Genomic DNA, 18,173 nt, shown 5'->3' with positions numbered 1-18,173 from the left:
AGTACAGGTCAGTTCATCCATGTTGTTACTGCCGCTCCTTTCTTAAAGGAGGAGGAGTCTTTACACCATTTTTCCCTTGCTTCGGTGGATCCCCTACTCACAAAGAAAAAGTCCCCAAACTTTTCCAAAGTAAGTCCTGCCCGCAGGATTGCAATCCTCCCCATGGATCGCACCAGTTCGGGCTTTACCAGTCTCGGCCTCTTAGGGAGCTGCTGCCACTCGCGTCGGCGTGGGTCGTCCCACGGTCTCCAGATGCCTCCACGACCTCGTCGTGCATTCCATGCCCCATTATCAACAGTACCTGGTCGCGCATCCCCTGCTCCACGACCTCTCCTGGGCTCAGGCATCTCCTTCCCGACGTGGGTTTCTCCACAGGCCGCGAGTGGGTCGCTGCTCCGCCGAGTACACCCTGGCTGCAGGGGGGCCGCCTGCAATCTCACACCGATTTGCAAGGGAAGCCTCAGCTCCAGTACACCTCCTCCTGCTCCATCTTTGCTGACCCGGTCGTTGTGGTTGTCTTCTCTTAGATATTAATCCTCTCTAGGGGAAGCTCGGCCCGGCGGGCACCCCGGGAGTGGGGCGCTTACCGAGTCCCCCATGTGGCTCCCCGGCGCCATCTTGAGCACATGGCGCCGGCCCGGGCCCGAGCGGCCGCTCGGCCGGGAGCCGGGAGCGAGGGCAGCGCCCTCCTGCTCTCTCCTCGCTCCTGAGCAAAAAGCCCTTTCCCGCCCCTTTGTCCCAGCTTAAATAGGGCAATTCGCAGAGGCGCCGCCTTGGCTCAACCTCCCCCGGGGGGGATGGGACTCAGATCTGGTGGCACAGGGAGCAAATCCCCTCCCCTGCCACCAGAACACCCCCCCACACATCAAACTATCACATTCCACCCCTCGCCTCTGCGAATTCCCTATTCAGGCACAACTTCACTTAAAACATTAAACAAGAACACACATTTCACAAACAATCCACCCCTAGTCCCTTCACCAAACACAACAATCAAAGTTTCCTAAGGTCCTTCTGTTTTCACCACTCTGGAGTCCATGTTTTGCCCGTTACCTCTCCCAATCACTATTCTTATCTCGAATTCCTCTGCCCCACGTTGGGCGCCAAAAATTGTCGAAGGTTTTTTTTTTTTGGGACTGAGGGTCGAGACAAGAACCGAAAAGGGAGCACCCACCAACCATGGTCTCGGGCAAAACATGACTCAGGCTTTCTTCATAAAAACAAAACAATTTATTAACAGTTACTAAACAAAAGACAAAAGGGAACGAAACCGGTTACTTGAGAGGAGAAAGAGAAAACAAGGCCCGATCTTAAAACAACAACCTCCCCACCCCCTATTTTCCTTTCGTTCCTGGCTCTGCCTTCCCCCCAGCGGCGCAGGGAGACAGGGAATGGGGGAGTACAGGTCAGTTCATCCATGTTGTTACTGCCGCTCCTTTCTTAAAGGAGGAGGAGTCTTTACACCATTTTTCCCTTGCTTCGGTGGATCCCCTACTCACAAAGAAAAAGTCCCCAAACTTTTCCAAAGTAAGTCCTGCCCGCAGGATTGCAATCCTCCCCATGGATCGCACCAGTTCGGGCTTTACCAGTCTCGGCCTCTTAGGGAGCTGCTGCCACTCGCGTCGGCGTGGGTCGTCCCACGGTCTCCAGATGCCTCCACGACCTCGTCGTGCATTCCATGCCCCATTATCAACAGTACCTGGTCGCGCATCCCCTGCTCCACGACCTCTCCTGGGCTCAGGCATCTCCTTCCCGACGTGGGTTTCTCCACAGGCCGCGAGTGGGTCGCTGCTCCGCCGAGTACACCCTGGCTGCAGGGGGGCCGCCTGCAATCTCACACCGATTTGCAAGGGAAGCCTCAGCTCCAGTACACCTCCTCCTGCTCCATCTTTGCTGACCCGGTCGTTGTGGTTGTCTTCTCTTAGATATTAATCCTCTCTAGGGGAAGCTCGGCCCGGCGGGCACCCCGGGAGTGGGGCGCTTACCGAGTCCCCCATGTGGCTCCCCGGCGCCATCTTGAGCACATGGCGCCGGCCCGGGCCCGAGCGGCCGCTCGGCCGGGAGCCGGGAGCGAGGGCAGCGCCCTCCTGCTCTCTCCTCGCTCCTGAGCAAAAAGCCCTTTCCCGCCCCTTTGTCCCAGCTTAAATAGGGCAATTCGCAGAGGCGCCGCCTTGGCTCAACCTCCCCCGGGGGGGATGGGACTCAGATCTGGTGGCACAGGGAGCAAATCCCCTCCCCTGCCACCAGAACACCCCCCCACACATCAAACTATCACACCATCACACCACTGAAGCTCTCAGTTTCCCCCAACAGACTTAACTTCTGACTTCACACGGATCAATGGCTTTAAATGCTTAAAGCAGGGAAAAACTTGCATAAATCCAACGTCAGAAGAAGAGCAGTCCTGCACGACTGGCCGGGACTTCATCCTGCTTATGTTATTTGTCAATAAGCGGCTTTACAGCCAAGAGAACAGAAATTGGTTTTAAGCTTGGTGAGACATCGAACAGAAATTGGTTTTAAGCTTGGTGAGACATCTCTCATTCTCCCCACTCTGCTTTCTGGGAACTTGATCGTGCACTTATCTCCTACTCCGATGAGCAGTCCCACTGCGTTCATCCGTGCACGTGCTCCCCGTTGAGCAGGGTAGCCATGATCGACGAGAGCTCTAAGAAGGTACCAGCTGATCAGAAAAGCAGCCTTGGAAATAAAAGCCTCTCGAGAGGAGAGTATTTCCAGTGTTTTCTGAGAAGAGTTTTACTTTCTGCTGCCACACTCTGCAGAAACATGCACGAGGGGGACAAAAGGAACTGCAGGAGAGCTTTACCTAAGGTAGCCAGCTGCTTGAAGTGCAGGCAGGCGTTGGGCTGGCCCAGCAGATCCAGCCGGTGATACAGGAGCTTGCTGCTGGGGACGGTGTTGAGATTCTTCAGCTGCTTAACAGGAATTTCTGGCTGTATTACCACCACGCACAGAATAAAGGACGTGTCCTGGACCTGGAAAACACAGGCAGGTCATGGAACTGAAACAAAAAGGTGAAGGTGTTACGGAACTTATCTTCTATTTAGCATTCACTCTCTTTTCTTTAACTGCTCATCTCGTCCAGCTCTGGAAGGCAGCACTACGCTTTGCCGTATTCTCAAGGATCACAGTTCCCAGTCTCTCTGAAAACAGACAACTCCTTTTCAAAGAAGCTAATATGGACTTGATCCTACAGAAAACAGAGGAAAGGGCTGCAAAGATAAAGTTTTCACGCTGTACTGGTCTCCATGCAGGATAGAGACACTTGTCTTCAGTGTTCTGATTACTGCAAGCTGGTCCCACACAGCCACATTCCAGCCTGTAATCATCCTGTACGTTATCGGGGCCACTAAGCTGTACAAAAAGTACTTCTCCATAGTCTACACACAAAATAAAAATACTTAGTTTTCGGGAAAAAAGATTACATTAAGACCCTCATTTTGTTGCTCGATTCACAATAATTTTTAACACTCTTTTGTGGATACTTCTTGAAGTGTCGTTAACAGAGGAGAGGCTTCAGGTCCACAGTTGATAAAAACACACTGGTATTCCCTTTGTGAAGAATACAGACAAATTAACTCCTGAAAACAAGATTTTATCATTACTGATCTTAACTGTGTGCTGCATGTGTCACATGCTTTACTGGTTTGTATATTTTAAGTATCCTGTTGTAGATCAGACTAGCAAAACTTGGAGGTGCCCAGCTGCTCTGTAAGGGTGTTTGATATTTAATGTAGCATTACAACATTAGAAAATTAGCTCAAGTCACCCTCCTATGGGAATTTCTGTTACACAATGACAGATTTAATCTCTTAAAACCGCTCAGCTTAATCTTTTAGGTTGGATTTAACTTAATACTGTGAAACGATCCACAAGTACCCTCCTAAGTTTGTTGGCACAAAAAAGTAGCCAATTATTTCTTGCATCAGCGAAATTCACCTGGATTGTATTTAACTTTACATTCCATTTGAATCCCTGGGCCAAGATCAGTGTTCAGATATGTTCAAAAGTTAAACTGAAGAAAGGAAGACAGCTGCCAGAAGGTCTCTTAAGGCTCTTACAACTGGTGATACAGCCTGTTGCATACACATTGTACTCACTTTCAAGGAGAGCTTCGATATAACTAATGTTTGTAAGAAAAGTGTGAAATTATGGCAAACATCACCACTGGCTACTGATATAGTTCTGAAAAAAGACAGTATTGGAATGAGAAGCTGACATTTTCCCAATTGTATTAATTAATGGACCATTCTCCTCTGCCCCAAACACAACAACAGTATTAAGAGAAAGAATGACTTTATACTAAACCCTGCCTCAGCACTGTGTTCAAATGTGGTCTCTCAGAGGTATTTACGTGTCACCTGGTTTGCAGCAGGACATCCAGACCAGTACAGATTCACTTCCATTGAGAAAGCACAAGTACAATCAATATGTGATTGTACATAACTTATGTCTTACGAAAGGAGCACCTTCATGAAGAAAGAGTGCACATGTATTCACGCAGACACATCTCTGAAGAAGACATGTTAACAAACCTGAAATGGCAATGTCATTGGTTCTTCACTGTGACAAAAAAAAACACCCATTCATGTAGTTTCTGAGTAATTCAAACCCTTTACACTTCAACAGATAGCAATACTTCATGCTTCTCTATATTCAATACATTAATATACTCTTCAGTACATGAACTTACTCTATGCCATCCTACACTGGGTCACTTCAAGTCCTTACCATTTTCCAGGCGTAGCTGACATTGTAGGCTTCTTTTCCAACTTCTCTCAGTTTGTTCACATGCCAAGACAGGGAGGAGTTCACAGGAACTGTAATGATCTGGCTGCCCAGGGGAATGCTATAGTGGCAAATAGAACGTACAGCACTTTATTAAACACTGAGAAAGCTCTTAGGCAAAACCTATTTACTACACATTTATAAATCGTAAGACATGAAGAGATTAACTGTTATCTGTCTTAGGTGAAGTGCATGTATGCCGAAAATGCACATTTTGAGTTAAAACACATACTCAGATAAGACGAAGGCTAAAGAAAAAAACAGACCAAATAGTGGAAAATCTTCCTGACATGGAAGAGACATCAGGAATATCCCCCAGGTCAGCTGTAGAAACCACTGCTTAGCACACCGAATGACGAAATGGTGGAAAAAACTAAACCAGAACTGTTCTGCATTGGGCAGGGAGAGGAAAAAAAAAAAATCCATCCAAGTATCTAGATACTGTAGGAAAAGGAACTTTATCTTATATTCTCTTAAAATCCCTCTAGAAACACTTATACTGCCCTAAGGCCTGCTAATGTTTGAACTTGCATCCCGATTCCTTACCTAAGGATGTTCTGGCGCACCAGCTCAAATTTAGGAATGTTCTCATAATGGATAATATCTGTGTGGAGTGGTGGTTCAGACAGCAGGTAGGGCCTGGTAAGGGATGGGTGCATAAGAGTGTATCCTAAAAAATAAAGACACAAACCCATCCACTGAATGCATTGTAACAACTGAGCCCAGGATGAATATTTATTGGGGGGGGGGGGGTTAAGAATACAGTAACTACATACAGTTTTTGCAAAGGCTTAACAAATGCCAGTGAAAAAGCAATATTATCATCAAAGAAGTTGCAAATGAAGAACTAGGAAAGCTGCAAATGAAAGACAGCTCAAAGAACCAAGCAATAAAAAGAGGTTGGGATCAGAGGAAAAGAGCTGAACACACACATATACACCAGTTCTGTCTTTCCTTTCCTCTAGAAAACCTGGGATGTTACACTTGTAGAGAACCTCAACAGCAAGTAAGCATTTCCACATCAAAACTCCAGCAAAGAAATTTCAAGTCATGAATCCGCCTACAGTCTCCAGCAACTCTCAGGCAAAACTAACCAAACAACATGCGATTCCTCTTTTAATAAATATTATCATTCATTCCTTACAGACTATTTAGAGACAAGAGAATTAAGAGCTTCCTTTTGATGATTAATGACCTCAGTGGGACTAGAAGAGATTACCCGAGCCAAAAAGTTACCTTTATTGTCAATGAGGAAAGTGTAGGAACCCAAGGAGTCTTGATAATAGGTGACATCTTCCAAGATGTATGCGAGGTTAACATCTACTCCAACAATCCCTAGCAGCAGGTTTCCAAAGTAACATGGTTTACTTACAGTCATTATCAGGCCTTAGGATGAGAGAAATAACATAAAATCATCAGCAATACAATCTGGTTAATTATTTTTGAGGAAACAGAGCATGTGCTTTGTCATTTTGACATGTTATACAGTTATATTTTAGAGAATATTCCTTGCTGGAACATGGACAGAAACTGGCACGCCTGCAGGGAAGCTGAGCAGGTTCTCCATCATGTCTGGCAGGTTTTAGCCTCTCTCCCTAATTAGTTTATGTTTCTGATAGTGACCTAAGGTATATTTTAATCAATTTATTAAAATACACACCATGATTATGTTTCGAGGTTTTTGTCAGTCTACAAGTGGATACCTGACAGATAAAAAATGCATTTGCATGAAAAGCCAAGATAGTATTTTGTTCCTTTAACACCATTTAAGGCAACGTAAAACATAGGAGGAGGAGGGAGAAAGAGGATTTGTACTTGTAAAGCAACAGCAGGGATGAATTATTGCTCATCTAATTGCACATCCAGAATATTGCACCTCCTCTGCTTAACTACATCCCAGTATGGCCACTTGCACTGGGAATCATACCCATAATTACACAATGGTTTGAGACGCGTCTTGTGCCTGAGGGAAGGACTCTCCCTAACACCTTATTTCTCCTTTCCACACCTCTGCAATTTGGAAACTCAGTGACTCTTTTCCTTCAAACCAATACAAAATCCATTTGCATGTATAAGCTTTTAAGTACCCTTTGATATTAATGTAAGACAAACCTCCTCTATTGCACCATTTCTAATCCTTCTGTTGCTCAAATTTTCCATTATGCTCGGACACGGCTTTGTGAGGGAGCAGTTACACAGCTTAATTAACGAGGTGGGGAAACGCAGAAAGCAGCAAGCATTTTGACTCAGAAGAGATTTGCTCAGGAACAGTCTTAGATTTGTTTTGGGACTCAACACACAAGGCAAACGTGCAACCTAAACTCAGCAGCCCTTGAAAACTACTCAGCAGAACCCCCAACTGCTCCTACCTACTAGCCGAGACTAAGAATATGCAAAGTCCCGAATGAAGAAATACAGAATTTGCTCAATTGTCAGAGGAATATAAGATCACCAACGTATTTCCTAACATCACTGGGTGGGTGTCCAGCCAGGGGAGCTCTGCCAGCACTGAGCTGGCTCGCCACCTCCGGAACCTGGCCCCGGCAAGAACCCACACACCATCACCCTGCAGTGCATCCTTACCTGAGCACCAAATTTAACTAATTTCTGCGTTTCCTACACTGTCCGTCACCTTACACATACGCTGGTACGCTCCCAGAAGTCTCTATTGGTATCTACACCTTGGGTCTCTCCATTACTGGATGTAGCAGTGGGATCAGATAAAGTCGAACACACAGTGGCTGGTAAGGTGGCATCTAGATTTAAGGTAAAAGGGCTGATCCATGCACCTTCCCACCACGTCAGCATAAATTAGAAACTAACAGGAGGACCAGACTGCAGACATCTGCTGCGTTAAGATATTCTTCAGGATTCATTCAGAGTTTATGGAACAATTGTCACCAGGCTTCCACCACATTCAGTATATCCCTCACTCCAGACTGGCCGGGCCATCACCAGTCAGCTCACGCTTCCTCTTCTGTCTGGTGCTGGGGCAGACCAAGCGTGCTGAAGCCAAAGGAAGAGGTACTGATAGCAAATTTTGGACAATATTTAATAATGTCTCTTTGTGCTACTTGCTGAGCTGGTTGCCTTCCTCCTATGTACATAGGTCTGACTGCCAGCGTTCAGCATCCTCGTCTTCACAGCCCGGCAGTGGGGAACGGATGGTCAACCAGCTGTGAGGAGCCACAGAGCAAAGACAGAAAAAAGGGAACTCCAGCAGGAAGGATGAGTCAAAAGTCACGTGCACGGCTCCAAGGGAAGCTCAGATGATAACAACTTTTTCTCTCCTCCACTGCTGGGGCCTCTATCACCCTCTGAGACTACCTGTAAGGCCTCGAGATGCACAGAGATACTGAAATAATGAAGGTGGCAATGGTGCAGAATGGTCACAGCTGTCATTTCAACATGACAAGACTGCTTCCCTCAAGTACAAAGAACTTCTCTCTGCAAATTAAATTATGGATGCTGTATACATACACATATGTAAGAAAAAATTTCACCCCTGAGAATCCAATCTGAATCTATCTACTCCATGACTTCTAACCACTTTTTTTCATAACTAGATCTTCTGCAGCTAAAAAACCTACTGGCATGAAAGGCTAATTTTACATTTGCCTTGGGAACACACCCAAAAGCATCACTTTACAAGACTACAGTATATTTAGGAATATATAAGCAAAAAGGAATCTTACATTTTTACACATAAATTCAGTGTAAGCACTTACCATCTCCCATTTCATCTGAGAACGGCAGACTGAAGACTGCCTCATCGATCATTCGGTTCGGGAGGTTGGTATAGAACCGGCCAACTGTCGTTTCCAGGTTACTCAGCTGGTTTAGGACCATCATGCTTCCCTTGACCACAGGGAGGGCTGTTCGGTCTGGCACCCCGTACTTCACCGAGTTCTGCTCTGCCAGGTCTCGCAGAAAGGCCAATTCCTTCAAACCTGTCACTCCCTCTGAAACAGAGATGCAAGAAATAGAAGGAAGGCGATAGAAGCAGCTTACTTTCCATCGAGCCTTCTGTATCTTACTCCAAAGTACTCTCAAGAAAAGCAAAACGATACATATGGATACTGTGGGGCTGAATATACTTATTGCAAAATTTAGTAAGACTGCCTCTCACATACTGTTGCGCAGCACAAAAATTCAGCATGCTGTTCGCATCGCTGCTTTAAACAAAGACCTTCCAACAAAGACTTATGTGACCCATAAATCCACAGGACAGCTCTTTGTTCTCCAGCAGTGGTCAGTCCACATAAAGGACCAGGAGCACATTATACACCCTTGTCTTCAGCTTAAACATTCAAGTTTCACATTTTACGTACGTCTCAGGCTAAATTCCTGCAGACAAATCAAAGACTTTTGTACATATTAGGTCTCAAATGAGTATTGAAATTTACAAACGATACACTAGCTTAAGCATTATCTTCCTTGGTTAGAGTCCACGTGCAATTTTTCACAATACAACATACAGCCTTCTTATTCAAAAGGCTTTGTTGGAAAAAGCACAGGATGCCAAACTACCATGTGCGTGATCTTCATACTTAGCTTCACTCTTGAGTTGGATCCTAAGTTATCAAAGCAATTCAGATCACGTTTGATGTTACGTTCATGCTCCTTGGCTAACGACTGAAATACAAGTCACATATTCTCTCAGTTTGCTGCACCAGGAAACACGGGCAGCGTCAGGAAGGTTTACAGCTGCAATAGTTATCAAATTTGATTCGGTCTGGTTGCCACTAGACAATTTAGGTAATAATACTTCATATCCTGAGCAGCTGCATCGTGATGTAGAATCGTATAATGGTTAGGGTTGGAAGGGACCTCAAAGATCATCCAGTTTCAGCCTCCCTGCCATGGGCAGGGACACCCTTCACTACACCAGGTTGCTCAAAGTCTCATCCAACCTGATCTTGAACACTTCCAGGGATGGGGCAGCCACAGCTTCTCTGGTCAACCTGTGCCAGTGCCTCACCACCCTCAGAGTGAAAAATTTCTTCCTTATATCTAATCTAAATCTCTCCTCTTTCAGTTTAAAGCCATTGCCCCGTGTCCTATCACTCACTACACGCCCTTGTAAAAAGTCCCTCTCCAGCTTTCTTGTAGCCCCTTTAGGTACTGGAAAGCTGCAATAAGATCATCCTGGAGCCTTCTCTTCTCCAGGCTGAACAGCCCCAACTCTCTCAGCCTGTAATATATAGAATCATATAGTGGCACACAGTTTTCTACACCAAAGAGGTAACATCTGGATGCACCCTCTGGATTACACAGGCCAAAACCCATTAACAAACTGCTCTCAATAAGGCATGGAACGACATTTGGATGAGCTTGATAAACCAGCTGTACAATGAAAGGGAATTTTCATCCACTGGAAATACGAAAACATTTCTCACCATTCATAAGCGCGTAAGTAAGAATCATTACTGAGTTATTGAGGAAACTATTTTCTTCATTGATGACACGTAAAGTAGCTTTTTTATCATCTTCCGATGAATCTTTTGATGTAATCCCAGCCGAGAGGCAAATTATGACCATGTCGGTATCTAAAAAGAGTAAAAAATATATATATACACACACACAGCAGAAAGTGCATTAGATTTTTAACTTGGGAAAGACACGTGGTAAGAGCCCTTACATCTGCTTGCAACCACACACTGCCAACAGCTTCATTTGTGACATTCACAGCAATCTACAATGGATACACACGCTGCAGTCTTATGAATTACATCCTTCGTCATCAAACTTCCATTCACAAATGCATTTAACAGACCTCTGTCTGACTCGGTGCCTACCAGCCACCCAGAAGCACTGTGGCTTGTTCCTCCTGAGCAGATCCCACAGGCACCTCCTGGCCTGGCTGCAACCAGGCAGGAGCACACGAGCCCGGGGTGCTGCAGAAGCTCCTCTAACTCCACCAACAGGGCTTAACAAAAGCAAAAAAACCTGCAAGTTTTGTCTCCTGACCCGCTGTTCTTCTCCTGCCCTGCAATTCTCCAGAATGGAGCTGTGCTGCATCCCAGGGAGCATCTGATTGTGTTTCCTACGTAAGCACACGGTGCTTTCCCCGCCGTTGCTGCCGCATGAGCAGCACAGGGGGCTCAGAATCACCATTGCTGCTGACCTCAGGGCCCTCCTCACAGAATCACAGAATGGTTTGGGTTGGAAGGGACCTCAAAGATCATCCAGTTCCAACCCCCCTGCCATGGGCAGGGACACCCTCCACTACACCAGGTTGCTCAAATCCTCATCCAACCTGGCCCTGAACACTTCCAGGGATGGGGCAGCCACAACATCTCTGGGCAACCTGTGCCAGTGCCTCACCACCCTCAGAGGGAAGAATTTCTTCCTTATATCCAATCTAAATCTCCCCTCTTTCAGTTTAAAGCCATTGCCCCTTGTCCTGTCACTACACCCCTTGTCCAAAGGCCCTCTCCAGCTTTTCTGTAGGCCCCTTTTAGGTACTGGAAGGTCTCCCCGGAGCCTTCTCTTCTCCAGGCTGAACAGCCCCAACTCTCTCAGCCTGTCTCCAGAGCAGAGGTGCTCCAGCCCTCCCATCATCTTCATGGCCTCCTCTGGACTCATCCTTCCTTCCAGTAAGGTTTGGCCGTGCCATCGGCCTCTGCCATGGGACGGTGGTGGGCACCTCAACAGCCGTACGTGAGGAACACAAAATCCCTGTCAAAGCCCGTGTCACCTGCTGCTCCTCCTTGGCACCTGCATCGGAGCGGGTGGCATCGGGTCAGAGCGCAACGCTTGGGAAACGTGTCGCGGTGCACCACCGCTCACCACCGGCTCGCTCCGCCGGAGCCTGAACGTGTTTTTCCAGCCGAGTGTGTTCTGGGTGAAATTCCTGCCTGAGAGCCTTTGAACACGTGAATCCGAATCACCACTTACACACCGTCCTGTTTCATCACGCTCTGTCTCAGTATCCAAAGTGCTTTACACAAAATTCAGACACTTCTACGGATCACACACCACCATCAAATCCAAGGCACGTGAAGTTAGTTGGTGAGACACCAACGCTGGTGTCTCACCTGTTGGTTTTTTTTGTGTGCTTTTGCTGTGTGTTTTTTTTTTTAAACAGGTATGAATGCTTTGACTTGTACTTGACTTTGATTTTGTCATCACGACTTGAAAATCATTTCAGCCAGAATTGGCTTTTGATTCAAAGAAGTTAAGAGGAGCTGTTAATTTGGGGGGAATTTCTGCCTTTTTTTTTTTTAAGAAGCTAAAACTAGGGAAAAAAAACAAACAAACAAACAACAAAAGCAGGCATTAATACAGCTTTGGCTGTAGTTTAAGAAAAATTGTTAATGTGTTTCCTAGGCTATAGCATAGCTATTACATACTGCGGCCAGGCATGATGCTGCAATCTAAAAGCAGTAGTAACATAAAATATGTTAAGTGTTAAAAGTAACATAAGCCAGTCCTAAATCTGCACTAGGGAGCAGTGCTAAACAGGGCATCTTACCATGCAACAGCTGATCATCCTACGTTATCTGATCAACCTCACTTCTGAGAGCTGCCAAAGGCCCTTATATTCAGTGTACTGTTACTGCATTTACCTAGCTGTAGTTTGTGTGTGGGGGGGTACACAATACATATATTAAATATATATATATACACACACACACACTCCCCCTACCTATTTAACTAGAGTGCCTACAAGGAACGACGGCACTCTGTAGTAGGGCATTTTCCTACACTTTGGGATGAGAGTCTGCTGGACTGCAATAGGAAATGGCATAAGGCAGGAAATTTAGACGTGTTCAACAGCACAGCTCTTCCATCTCATACCAGCAGTTCCCTTCTAACTTCTCCAGTGTGAATTTGGGAGCGAGGCTGTATCTCAATAGCTTCCTCGACACACCCACACATTGTTCTCTGGGAACAGGATGTTAGAAAATTAACAGTGAAATGAATGATTTTTTTTTTTCCCTAGGTTTATGTTTCTTTTTTAAAAAGATGAAAAGATTATTTACAAGAAAATGAGGCATGTTTTATAAACATCCTCTTCTCAAACCTATTGTGTCTCACCCTATGAATTCTGAAATTTGCTATACACGCATTAGGTCTTCAGAATCTTTCACACTTAAAGAAAACCTAAACCCAAAGCATTTGCCTTTTCTTTTCACTTTCTGTACTTGTGCCCCAAAATAATTGTTTCGTATGAAACCCAGTAAAAGCAGATGTTTTCACATTAATGAAGAACATGTCAAAACCTTCTAATTCTAATATACAAACAGTGCCAAACATAAAAGATACGTAGGAGGATGCTGCAAGACTCTATGGCTGATGTTCTTGGAATAACCACTGATGACTCATGCATCTTATCCCAGCCAGCTTCAGCAGCATTAGATTTTTTTTATTATTATTATTTTTTGTTTTCTAGAAGGTTGCACCCCTTTCATCATTTTGCCAGAGGATGGTAAAAACCTGCCCTTGACAACCCCCTCTCTCAGCTGAGCAATGTACAGTCAGATAAACATTTCACTATATCTACAGCCTGAAGTTCAGAAGATGCCTGAACTTTTAATAGCAAAAGCACCATTTTATAAACTGAAGGAGACACTTGAAGAAGGAGTGCATTCCCTTAGTCCTTCCAAAGCACTTTATTCCTGGATTTCTCTTTTTCACTGTTCTGTACAGCACCTGAGCCAGGACCCTTCAGGACACTGAAGAATTTGCACTCACAGGACCAAGGTACAGGATCTGCTGTCACATAAATGGACTAAACGGATAAAGATGGGTCTGCGTTCTCCACCCTGCCACGCATTGGCAACGTGACTCAACTCCAACGAGCACTCGGAGCACAGCTTCAAGAGTTTGCTTTCCACGGCTGCCTGGCAAGCAAATGTGTCACTCGATTTCACATCCATCTTTTCCACATATTTCACCACATCCTTGTAACAAAACACACACACACACAAAAAACCCCAATCACAGGAATGGGAAAGAGAAAGCCCATAATGCATACACCAAAATTCCCGAGGATATTCTTAGATGAAGGAAAATTTAGCGAGGTCAACCTCACATTCCATAAACTATCACCCATAATTGGTATTCTCAAAAAACCCTTTTCCCTGAGAAGCAGAGGCCACTGCTGTATGGATTGCAGTCAGGCAGATCATCCATACATGTCATTTTTAGCACTAAGTCAATGAACCTGCAGCAACGGCAATTTCCATTAAAAGGATGCCTCTGCACACATTTGGGAAATAATTCAGCTATCAGGCAACTCCATCCTGAAACTTCATATTCTAGTTCAAAAGAAAGGGAAGTCAGCAAGTGAAATAAGTTAAAAGGGAATGGCCACATTCAACAGTCACTCACGCAGATTCCAGATCAAGTAAATGCTACTTAATAAACACGTGCTTCCTCCCCTCCTCTCTTTTTTTTTTAATTTTAAATATTCAAGACACTACACTCCTTTGGCCTCTGTCAAGGTGAGAATTTCAAATAAGAAAACATTTGCAAACCTCAGAAACTATCAGGATTGCCCAACAAGAGACTTACTTCCTTGGAGCTTTGTGCCATTGTTTGTATTTCGTATCAACTGGAAAGCCTTTTGAAATCCCACCGCATGCTGCGTGGGGCTGTCGGATGACTTTATGCTGCTAACGAAGGTGGACATCTTCCTTTTGGTCTCACTGGTGGCAGGAGACAGAAACGTCTTATAGCACTGATCCAGCGAGCAGGTTCTTACGGTGTCTGCCACGGTTAACACGGAGATCTTGAAAGAGAAGAAACTATATTGGATTACCTTACCATTTATAATTCTTTCCTCACCGATACAGAAAACACAATGATAAGCCAACCGAAGAGATTCCGTGGATTTAAAACTCAATTGTTACAAAATAAATGCTTGAGGCATAAATCAGTCAAATTTGAAAAGGATTAGACTTATGGTGATTTCAAGAAAAAGAGACTTCAGTCTTTGTTTCTCAGACGAAGTCAGCTTCACTCTGCTCGTACATAATACACTGTTCTGGGCAGAAGCCTAAGTGAACTGGAGATAAAACAAAATTAGCAGACAGCATTTTCAGGAAAGTCTTGAGTGCCTACAGAAAAGTGGAGTGCATATAGAAAATGAAAAAAAAAACAACACGCTCTAAGAATCTTTCACAGGCAAAACATTACGTTGTTTTAACGTTTCAGTCAAAGCGAGCCAAATCTACCATCGATTTTTATCCCATAAATAAGTTAAGGCATGTACTGGTACCACTTATATTAATATACACATAACATACCAGCCTTATTAAACGAGTGGCATACTTTATTAATAAATTACAACTGATGCAAGACAGCCATAGAATTAAGCAGTAATTACATACTCGTATAACAGGTTTCATAACCACGGAACTACTGACCAAGGAACATACGTCTCAAAAGTATTTTCTTTATAGGTCTGCATTATTAAGACAAACACTTTTGACACTTGAAGTGCTATTAATTCTGCTACACTGTAAGCGTGTACAGTATTAAAACTCTCTAAAAGTACAGAAGTGAGAAGTGTTTTTTCCCCATACTGTTAATGAGAAGACTTAAGGCAAAGATTATAATCAGTTGTTCTTCAACTTGATTTGACTGAAACTTCCTTCCTACTAAAAAAAAATCAACACAAGTAGCAAGAACGATCAAGGTCCTACTAACAGAGAATTACTGACAGTAAACACCAAACTGGGGACTGTTTGTGGTCATACAGAAACACTTTATGGGCTCCTAGTTGTAATCCCTACTTAAAAAAATTACAGTTTAAGTGACTTTCTCATTGCTGAGTAGAGTATCTGTGGCAGAGCAAGAAATAAAATCTAGATTTCTTGGCCCTTTGCTTTATCCTTTCCTTGCTAGTATCACAAGTTGTCTGGGAATCTTCCAAACACTAATTATGTTTCAGCTCACCCCAGTATAGGAGCAGAATTAAAATATTTCTATTTTCACAAGCAAAAAAGACAGCCTCAGAGGTAAAATGAGCTGCTCAAAGCAAGCTAGTACTTCAGAAGTCATCAGGCTCAGGGAATGGTTCTCCTAATTGAACACTGTATCACACTGCAGACCATCATCTAAAGTCTCTGCCAAGACGAAGGAGCATTTAAAGATTACTCTAATCAGACACAAGATTTTGCCCTATTCACTATTTTTTAGCCTATGGATCCCCAAATGTTTCCCCTGCAGTAACACAGGCTTTCAAAGGCGAGTTCAAGTCTTCATCACCCGTTAGAGGTAGACCACAGATCCCTATGAGTCCATGGACCACGAGTTTAAAAACACCGCTTTGGATGAAAACTGGACACACTGAGCTTGGCTGAAACCCATAAAAACATTCTCATTGCCTGGAGAAAGCTTACCTTATCGTGCTCATCTATAGAGCTCAGAATAACCTGAGCAGCATCTTTGGCAATCTGAAGCTGCGTCTCTGTGACCGAAGCCCCGTGGTCCACGATGACAACGATGTGCTTGGACTGAGGGCGAACAGTGGAAACATAGACAGGCCTGAAGGAGAGCAAAACCCAAACTGCTGTCACGAGTCATCCTGTAATTTCCACTAAAACATTTACAAGTGAAAACAGCTAAGAATTAAAAATAAAAACACCCCATGAAGAAACAATGAAAAGGAATTTCTGCCTTTCTGAAAACTTCTACCAGGAAAGATGAGCTGAGATCTGAACAAAGACCCTCGCTTTCACTCTCTTTCTGATTTTTTTACCCAAAATCAGGTGTCAGACCCTTCTCCTTCTGTAACAGTAACTGCTTTCAGCCAGGAATAAACAATTTTGCTGATGCAGCAGCAGTGTTTGGAGTCACTGTTGGCAACAGCTCACATCAAGCATTGGATTGAGTGTTGACAAGCAAAGCAACGCCTCGTGATAAACGCCGGGTGCCGGGATGTAGAAGTGTGACAGTGGGTATTTGCTGGTTATGTGACCAGTAAAAACCTGTGCAACTGTGGGAAGCTGTTAGCATGGGGTGTTGTAACAAGGGAAGGCTTCTGGCCAAGAGAGGGTTTTCTCTTGGTGCCCGTGAACACATTTCATGCGGGTCATGCTCCACAACCCCTTGGGTCCACGGAGGTTTAAACCCCGTGGCCAGTCTGAGTTAACTCCAGTGAAGGCTCTTGGTGCTGCCACGTGTCTGTCTGTGCTAACATCAAAAAAAAAAACCCACATTTTCAGGGCAGCGGCGCTCAGATCCAGTTCAATATTCTGAGAGATGCGTGAAAGATTTCACGAGCTCTCATGTCAAGGTTTCAACATGGAACAAATTAGGAAGATCTTCGGCAGGGAGGAAGAATTAAAAAGGGACAGGACCTTCTTCCCTCTTTAGTTCAGACCCAAAACTAGTTAAGAGTCTGGTGTGAGTGTTGGGATCTAAATTTTAGTATATCAAAGGCAGCCACAGAAATCTTATTAAGAGCAAAGGAAATGCAGAAGATTTTAGACAAGGCACTGCAATAAACAACTGGCACAAATCAGTTCTTAATTGTAAAACAGCCTGCAGCTCTACACTGGTATTAATACCTAGAACTTAAATAAGGCCTTTGATCTTCAAAGAACTTGAGTATTAACTAATTAATCCATCCAAACTACCCTCTGAAGTAAATACTGGCAAAAAGATATCCCTTATTTAGCCATGGAGAAACTACGACCACGACTAAGCGATTTGGATGAAATCACCAACAGTTTTAGTGCCAAAATTCTGATCAAGACTGGGGTACCTCCAGCCCTCACGTCTTCAGACCGCACCTTTCCAAGACCACAGAAGACTTAATCAAGCCCAGACGCTTCAAGCTTTGATGACACATAGAAGATAAGATCTGTAAACATCTGATTGCTCAACATGGACAGGTAACCAAACGCTTTTTAGTCTCTGTACACTCAGCTATGTAGAAATGTACCTGGATGTGCCGATACTTCCTCCACATGGACTGATTCACTGGTACAATTAGCTAATGTGTGACCAGAGATGCTAAAGCCACTGCACTTTCGCAGAAGATTCCACCCCTGACTCTTGATCAGTCCCATAATATCGATAGCAAAGGTTAGGGAAAAAAATCCTGCACTGCAACTGCTCTGCTTCGTGCCTACAGAATAGGAATATTCCCCTGAGCAAAAAAAAACATGTCACCATTTGATCCTTTTTTCCACAGTTTTCTTAGTAGAAACAGAAAGTTTCCACCATTGCTGCTTCCCTACTATCTGCAATCCCCATCCCTGGAAGTGTTCAAGGCCAGGCTGGATGAGGCTTTGGGCAACCTGGTGTAGTGGAGGATTTCTCTGCCCATGGCAGAGGGGCTGGGATGATCTTTAAGGTCCCTTCCAACCCAAACCATTCTATGATTCTATGTGCTGCTTGAACCT

At 44.5% G+C, this 18,173-nt stretch overlaps 1 protein-coding gene across 1 annotated transcript in view; it reads right to left on the bottom strand.

Moving 5' to 3' along the window:
- The window catches only part of CACHD1 (cache domain containing 1), a 115,193-nt gene that overhangs the window by 21,010 nt on the left and 76,010 nt on the right, over positions 1–18,173 (bottom strand). The window contains exons 6-13 of the mRNA XM_086617440.1: positions 16,164–16,308; positions 14,332–14,548; positions 10,209–10,358; positions 8,538–8,771; positions 6,046–6,195; positions 5,356–5,479; positions 4,753–4,870; positions 2,828–2,996 (exon numbers count right to left, since the gene is read on the bottom strand). Coding sequence (XP_086473566.1) covers positions 2,828–2,996; positions 4,753–4,870; positions 5,356–5,479; positions 6,046–6,195; positions 8,538–8,771; positions 10,209–10,358; positions 14,332–14,548; positions 16,164–16,308 — 1,307 coding nt within the window. The remainder of the gene's footprint in view (positions 1–2,827; positions 2,997–4,752; positions 4,871–5,355; positions 5,480–6,045; positions 6,196–8,537; positions 8,772–10,208; positions 10,359–14,331; positions 14,549–16,163; positions 16,309–18,173) is intronic.

The sequence above is a fragment of the Tauraco erythrolophus genome, chromosome 10 (genome assembly GCF_009769465.1).
Source record: "Tauraco erythrolophus isolate bTauEry1 chromosome 10, bTauEry1.pri, whole genome shotgun sequence".
In the NCBI taxonomy this organism is placed as follows: Eukaryota; Metazoa; Chordata; class Aves; order Musophagiformes; family Musophagidae; genus Tauraco; species Tauraco erythrolophus.
The sequence above is the reverse complement of the archived record's forward strand: the minus strand, read 5'-3'. Positions and strand labels throughout refer to the sequence as shown.